We start from the raw sequence: 8,006 nt of genomic DNA, 5'->3' as shown, positions 1-8,006 counted from the left end.
TTACATAATATATATTAAATTTATCAGCTATATTGCATCCTTCTATGTCTCCTAATATTTCAAAATCTACATTATTGATGTTCTCTGAACCCCTTTGCTCACCTTTAATTAATTCTTTTAAAGTTTTCCACATTTTTGTGGGATCACTCCTATTATTATCTATCATATTCTCATAATATTCTTTCTTTTTTTCCCTGATAAGTTTAACTACTGCATTTCTTTCATTTTTGAAAAATTCCCAGTCCTGTTCTTTACCTGAGTTTATTGCTCTACTGTGAGCCTCATCCCTTCTATCTGCTGCCATTCTAATTTCATCTGAATACCACATTTTCCCTTCCCATATTTTCGGAATCTTAAACTTTTTCTTAGGTGCTACAGTATCCAATACACTTACTATACTATTAACAAATCTCTCCGCCCTTATGCTTATATCTAGCCCTTGACCTTGCTCAGTTCTTTCTTCCATTATTCTAAGAAATTCATCTGCATTAAATTTACTATAGTCCCTGCCTCTAAATTCTTTATATTTATTTCTAACTTTATTTGTATTAAATTCTACTTTTAGCCATGTATGGTCTGTGATTTTAGGTTTCTCATTCACTTGTACCTTTATTTCTTTATTCGAAAAAATTAAATCTATCATCGTTCGACTATCTTTTGTAACTCTTGTTGGACAATCAACGTATTGCCTCATCCCTAGGTTTTGCATCACCGTTAATAATTTCTTTGTGTAAAATGAATCTACCATTATATTTATGTTAAAGTCCCCTATCACTATACAGTCATACTTTATTATTAAATCTTCAACCGTATCTTCCAAAAATCTCACGAAATCGCCATTTGACGCACTCGGCGAATGATACAGTACTGCTATCATACCTTTATACAAATTCTCTCTTATTTCTACCATCACGCACCAACAATTTGACACTATCTTTTTCTTATCAACTATTTTGAATTTAATATCATCCCTAACATATAACAGTACTCCTCCTGTGTTTCTATTTTCAGCATCACATCTAACTATACTATACCCCGGTACATTGACCTCACTATCCTCAATTTCTACAGTCAATCTAGTCTCGGATAACGCTAGAATCACAGGATTCACCCTCTTCATAATCTGATGTTGAATTTCGTCCTTATGCGCCAAGAAGCTTTGTGCATTCGTATACCAGAGTAAATCCGCTTCTCCCTGTGGTTGCTATTTTGCATCTTCCCAGCCGGCTCTTTTTTTCTCTTCCTCCAATACTTTCTTAAATGTCGGACATTCCGAATCTAGCGCCTCGTGTTCAACATTTATCTTCAAGTTGTACGTCTGATTCTTATAGGTACAGTTTACACACCTCTTCTTTGCCGTCGTACATTCATTCGCCTTATGATTTCCTGCACATTTATAGCATGTTTCCTGTCTCGTGCAATTCTTGGCAATATGGTAATAGCCCCAGCATTTAAAACATCTTCTAACACTAATATAATTAAATATAGGACACTTTCGCCATCCTAAATTTATTTTTCCTCTGTTTATTAGTGAATTATGAGTGCTTTCATCCACTTCAATTATTACGGATCCTTGCTCAGTATCCTTACTTTTTCCTCTTAATATTTTCTTCACTAGGTGCATACAGGATTCTTCGCCAATTCTGTTCTGCTTCTTGATTGTATCTATCAGTTCATCATCCTCCATTTTCATTTCTTCTCCACCAACATCAATTATTTTAATCTTTGGTTTCCTCTTCTGTGGCTCAGAGACCTTGACCTCCTCGCCCATTGCCGCTTGTACCGTCGCCTTTAGCTTATCCTTCTCTTCTTTCGACTCACATCCTAAGATCACTGTCCCTTTACCTCCCTTTCTTAATTTGGTAATTCCTATTTCCATCTTGGTTATATCAATTTTATCTTTAATTGTTTTCTTCGTAATTTCACTCTCTTGTTGTACTTTTGGTTTTATAATCAAGATATTTTCTTCCTTCCTTTCTTTAATCACATCGCTATATTTTCTTGTCGCTCCACCTGACGATCCATATGCCCCTTGCGTCAACATTTTTTTCAATTCTTCTATTTCCTGTTTAATGCCTCCCACCTCCTCACGGACTATTTCTTTTATCATTGACTTAATCTCCTGTTTACATGCTGCCTCATCTTTTAATTCTTTCACTGTTTTTACAAGCCAATCTATTTTTCTATCAATATCACTCGCGACTGCTACTTTATTCCCGCTGCTTGGCGCCGGACTCATTTTTGCAGGTGCCGTTGCTTTTTCTGCTGCTGCCACTGCTTTATTTATATCAGCTACTTTATCACCATCACTAATAATGAATTTCTCGAATGGGCCAGGACACGACACCAACTCGCGGTTTCTATCATAAATTTTGTGCTTAGATACACAACCTGGATGGTAGAAAAGCTTGGCACAGGACTTGCATGCTATCACCTCCGTTTTTATCGGCTTCTTACATGCCGAGCATCGATACTCGGCGTATTCCTCGTTCATTCTGCTAATATCCGCAGAGACAGTTAATTGACTCGTCACTTTAACACGTCACTTTCACACGTCAGCGTTTTATGTTCGCCGTCGATGTCTACCTGTCGTACGAGGTTTCGATGACCTCTGAACAAAATGCAGTTCTCGTGTCTATGTATCAACATATTCCGGCTAGATAACACTCATGGCTACCCCCGGTCTATGCAGATATTCGTTACACAACTTTTTAACACTCTCCCTCACTTCTAAACCACTCAAAAATTAACACTTTTACGGAGCGATGTTTCACACGTCTGCTTCTGCTGAGAGAAAGAGAGAGAGAGAGAGAGAGAGAGAGAGAGAGAGAGAGAGAGAGAGAGAGATACATGATAATAAAAATAGTTTATAAACAACAGATTGATATATAAGTTAAATATATTAATAGCTTAATTCATATTCTTGCCAATGCAATTTCGTGGGCCTTCCCCGAATGGTAAATAAGCGTAAGGAAGCCTTTCTGCTACCACGTTCGCGTTGAACCGTTCCGGGTCAAATTTATCTGGATCCGGATATATCGACGGATCTCGATGCAGCCCAAGCACCGGTATAGTTATTAAAGTCCCCTTTGGCAGGCGAACGTTCATTGTCGGTAAGTCTATTTCTTCGGTACAGGTGCGATTCAACACTGGAATAGGCGGATATTTCCTCAAAGTTTCTAGATATGTAAAAGATATTACAAAAATATATATATTAATTTCAAAATACAAGAATTTTATTTAAGTGTATGTAGAAATAACGAAATTTTTATATAATATAAAATCTTGCTCTTTTGTTCAAAATTGAGTAAATGGAATACAATGCGACGATACACTTGCCATTTACTACTTTGTGAAGATATGTCATTTCGTTCACAGCGCCATATGTCACACCACCATGTTTTGTCAACATTTCATCGATATCCTGGCGAACTTGATCTTGTATGTCATGATGTTGTGCTAATTCGTACAGAGCGAATGTTGCTGTCGTCGAGGAAGTTTCGAAACCTGCTATGAAGAAGATATAACTTTGCGCCACAGCTTCCTCCATAGTGAGTTTGCTTACAGTTGCTGCGGATAAATAAAATAACATAATTTTGTTAATAATTTTATGTAAAAATTTTTAATTAATTGACTTGCAAAACTGCTTTGCAAAATAATAATTATGCATATTTTTACGACACGTGGGAAAACTATTTATATAAAAATAAATATAAAGTAAATTAACATTCATGGGTTGCCTTCTTGTCATCATTGGGTTCAACATATAAAAATATATTAATATATTAATAAAATATAAAAAATATATTAATTAGCCCGTTTCTTCTAATAAATAAAAATATATATTAACATTTTACGTCGGTGGTCTTCTTGTCATCGTCAGGATCAACGTAGCCTCTCTCCATAAGTTGAATGAGCAGATTCATAAAGTCGTGCCTTACGATATTATGAATTTGTCTGTATTCCACATTCTCTCGAAACATATTCATGTAAAAGCTGGTGACTTGTCGGTCCGTGAAAGGAACGGAAAAGAAATCCATAATTTTCGGTACGAATATGAACAATGCAATCCAAATCGAGTTCATCTCCACAATTTTCTTTTCTTGTTTACGATATTCGTTATTTGGCTCCTCAATGCAATTAGATTTTATACCAAAAGCCGTTGACATAATTACATCTGTCGAATATCTATTGGTAAAATTGACACATTATTTCATGTTGTAGCAGATTCTATTAAATTTGAGACATCGGAAATGTGGAAAAATATGAGAAAAAGTTCATACAAATAAAGAAAGGTTGACAAAACACGGACACTTTAAATAAATGATATTATGAAAAAGATACAAGAATAGTCTAGATCCAAGAAGGTTTTTCTTACAAATATTTAAAAGAAAGATCCGTTATTCATGTATTACATTTTCTACAATAAAAATTTTAAAAATTATATTATGAAAATTCTAAATAAATGTTATTTATTAATTGCAATTTATTCACAATTGGAATGTTAAAAATTAGATAATGTAAAGTTTCTTAATCTTCCTTAATTTTAATAATAATATAATTTGAAAATGTCTGATAATACATTGAAATATGACAAATCCAAAAAAAAAACATTTTTATAAGTTAATTAATATATTGTGCTCTCTTTGATATACTTATACGTATGTTAAAACAAAATCACTTGTTATTAAAATACACAAATTTATTCTATACTTGAAAAAGAAGAAAGTTTATATTATATTTATATAAGAATTCTAGGTCACAGATTTTACTGACGGTTGAAAATTTCTTATACTCGTTGTTATCTAATCTATATAATTAGATAACAAAGTATATACTTGAAATATTTAATATATTGTTACGCCCATGCTGTGCGATTGCTGTGCGCTCGTGCCGTATCGCCCGTCAGACTCCTGGGCGACAGAAGAATATCGCAACCTGACGACGGGTTGCTTGACGACGCAGATTACTAACAGCCGGTTGTCAAATTTACGCTCTGGATCTCGTATTTGACAGACGTGTCTTGTTGTATTAGAGCAATAAATCCGTTCTTTTATAACACTAGAGAGTATCATTATTCTCGGTGACGGGGAAGCGCGGCGCGTTCGCGAGTGCGGTGAGAGTGCGAGTGCGGCAAACGCGTGACGAACGTAACAATATATTTGTATATTTATAATATATTTATGATATATTAATGACTAAAACTTATTAAACTAATTTTTTATGTTTGCTCTTCTGAATATTAAATATTATATAATGTAAAATCCTTTATTCTGCCGATTGTACGATTTAAAAATATTTTTTATAGTGAGATAAATCGTAATAGGTCGTGATCATTAAGAATTAAAGGCAGATGTAATTTATCGGTAATTATATTCAATGTGCAATATCAGTGACTGTATTAAAGCATACTGTTTGCGATATTTACTTGTCTGGATAATTTGCTTTCTGTATCGCTTATTGCGTTTGCATTAATGCATTTATATATGTATATATTAATCTATATTAAATATATATATTAGTAAACATGTGTTTGAAGTTGAAAGAGAAAGAGAAAGAGATTGTGTTATTCTTTTTTGCGGCCATCTGTGGCGGTTGTAATACAATAGGTTGCCGCGCATTCTACGTAGTTCGCGGAAAAAGCGCGCGAGCGGCGCCGACAACGTTGCGTCCCAGGCGGCGAGGCACGTGTTTACCGCGCATGCTTGAGCATGTTAGGAGGGGCGCGCAGCCCGGCCGAGCGAGCATTCGTTTCGCAGACATCGCGCATGGTACATCGTGCGTTACATACGGTCGAATCAAATACGTAATTGCGTCATCTTTTCGCGATAAAGTTGTGCGGTCGCTGAAATCTGCCTATTCGTGTGCATTAAGAATATAACTATTTATTATACATCAATTAACGTGGTTGATACGGACAACTACGATCGTCACCGAGAGGAAGCCAGTGAGATACGTCCCGGCGAGCCATGCCGGCACGTGAAACGAAGGAAAGAAGCCATTTTCTGGAATGTTCGAGAAAGCCTTTCCGTGCTGGATACTAGAAGTCATCGAGGAACTCATATATACTCAAGGTTAAACGCATCGAGGAACTCAGATATACTCAAGGTTAAACTCATAAATTCCAAGGTAACCGTTTGAGCACGGGCGTTAGAATTTCACCTAACGTTACTCAAGGGATCTGCAAGGGATAATTAAACCCCTGACGGTTACAAATTTGCAACTTGCTAAATTCAGAGAGCAAGTTTAACTCATTTAATGTGTAAATTTATTTCGAGTCATTTGTAATACTGAGCTCAGTCTAAAGTAAAGTCAATAATTAATTCTTCGGTTGCAACCATTTCATTTCATTTCAGTTACAATGAAAACCTTTATTTCTTTCTTTTGTGCATCTATTTCATTATAATTGATTATACAAATTCAAAGATTGATACATTATTTCAGTGATTATTTCAATTATGCTTGAAGTTAATTTTATATGCTGATTGATTTGCATGAATAATTGAACAGTCCTTTCTTGATATTACGTGATCTGTTTTATTTTGACTACGTCAATAGAAATTATGAGCTTACATACTATAAATATTTCCTTGATGATGAACCTGATTACATAACAAAGAAATGCATCAGTGAATGCAGTTTTATTTTGTCATAAATAAAAGGAAAGGACTGTACTATAATAACTATTGATTTGTTTCTTTTATGTGTTTTATACATTTATTGTATTTCTATTGTATTTTATATAATCTATGTAATAATTTGTTCACGAATACTTGGAAGGTTTTCGGGCAGTTTCTCTTCTCCTATGCAACAAATGTTGGTATTCTTTGTATAGTTCTACCCAATCTAGCCATTTCAAATTACATAAATTACTAAACGCAATCTCTTTCTCAATAAACGGATTCTTTATTATTTGTTCCTTCCTCATCTAATTCTCGAGTTCAGGCTTGTGCGCGAGCTTGTGCAAACAACATGTTTGTTAAACATACTGTATGAGTTCTATAAATATAGTATATAAAACTCATTCATTCATCAGTAGAGAATATAGACGTATACATCTATGAGAATATTCCATCTTATGCACTTACATAATTTTAACTAATAACCTCCTTAACTCTTCATTAAACAGCAATAAATGTCAAATTGATTTAAAAAAAAATTTTTATTGATAAAAAGAGCATTTGTTGACGCTGCTTAACCATTTCCTCTCCGATTTTTACATTAACAACTTCTACTTTGAATTAAGTAAACAATTTCTTTAAAAACAATTTATTACCTTGCAAATATATCTTTTATTTCGACGGAATCTCTCATCTGTGCTATGCTCTGCAGATACTTTGCAAGTTCTTCGCCACATTCCTTAACAATCGGGAACATCTGCTTTATTTTTCCCGAAGTGAAAGTAGGTGTCATTCTGACGCGCATATTTCGCCATCTCTTTCCAGGCATACAAAACAAATGGGCAGACAATGGGTCAGTCTTTTCATTGTAGTACATTCCGCGGTCATGGAAACTTCTGAATTCCTTTGTCAACACCACTCGGATAAGATCGGGATCAGCAATTAGTAAGTTTGGTTTATAAAGTGAGTACATTCCAATAGCGCGATGATTCTTATATTTCATGTAGACATCTTGGAAGAGAACGCCTATATTGACAGTTCCATTTAATTAATTCCGCGATTTTTCATTTTAAGCAGAAATACAATAAATAATACCGTAAAGAGTAAATTTCTAGTTTTATAAAAAAACAAGAATATTTGTAATACTTATAAATAAAAGTGACAAATAAGATACAATTGTTTTAATTTTATAATGCAGCAATTACAAATTTCGTAAAATATAACCTCGAAAAAAAAAAGTGGTAGTATTATACCTCGAAAAAACCTAAGTAACAAGTGGTAGACGTAATCTTTGTATCTCCAAAAATCTCGAAAAAATCTAAGCAGTAGTATTTTTATTTCCAAAAAATTATAACTCAAATGATACACATCACAAAATTACGTTAC

The 8,006-nt window shown here is 34.1% G+C and overlaps 1 protein-coding gene across 1 annotated transcript; it reads right to left on the bottom strand.

Moving 5' to 3' along the window:
- Positions 1-2,910: 2,910 nt before the first annotated feature.
- LOC112461295 (cytochrome P450 6k1-like) lies at positions 2,911-7,676 on the bottom strand. The gene is made up of 4 exons (XM_025026491.1): positions 7,277-7,676; positions 3,851-4,188; positions 3,340-3,570; positions 2,911-3,179 (listed from the first exon to the last, which is right to left on the bottom strand). The coding sequence occupies exons 1-4, from the start codon at positions 7,621-7,623 to the stop codon at positions 2,911-2,913; spliced, it is 1,185 nt and encodes a 394-aa protein (XP_024882259.1). The 5' UTR covers positions 7,624-7,676.
- Positions 7,677-8,006: the final 330 nt, after the last annotated feature.

This window comes from Temnothorax curvispinosus, unplaced genomic scaffold (assembly GCF_003070985.1).
Source record: "Temnothorax curvispinosus isolate PA1 unplaced genomic scaffold, ASM307098v1 QBEX01011243.1, whole genome shotgun sequence".
Taxonomy (NCBI): Eukaryota; Metazoa; Arthropoda; class Insecta; order Hymenoptera; family Formicidae; genus Temnothorax; species Temnothorax curvispinosus.
Note: the sequence above shows the minus strand (reverse complement) of the source record. Positions and strands in the feature narration are given on the sequence as shown.

Excerpts from the sequence above, each read along its gene's own strand:
- LOC112461295 (XM_025026491.1), bottom strand. The coding sequence starts at position 7,623 with ATGAAATATAAGAATCATCGCGCTATTGGAATGTACTCACTTTATAAA. Across the intron at positions 4,189-7,276 it reads ATAAAAGATATATTTGCAAG|ATATTCGACAGATGTAATTA; the intron begins GTAATAAATTGT and ends TTTTACCAATAG. Across the intron at positions 3,571-3,850 it reads GAAGACCACCGACGTAAAAT|CAACTGTAAGCAAACTCACT; the intron begins GTTAATATATAT and ends ATTTATCCGCAG.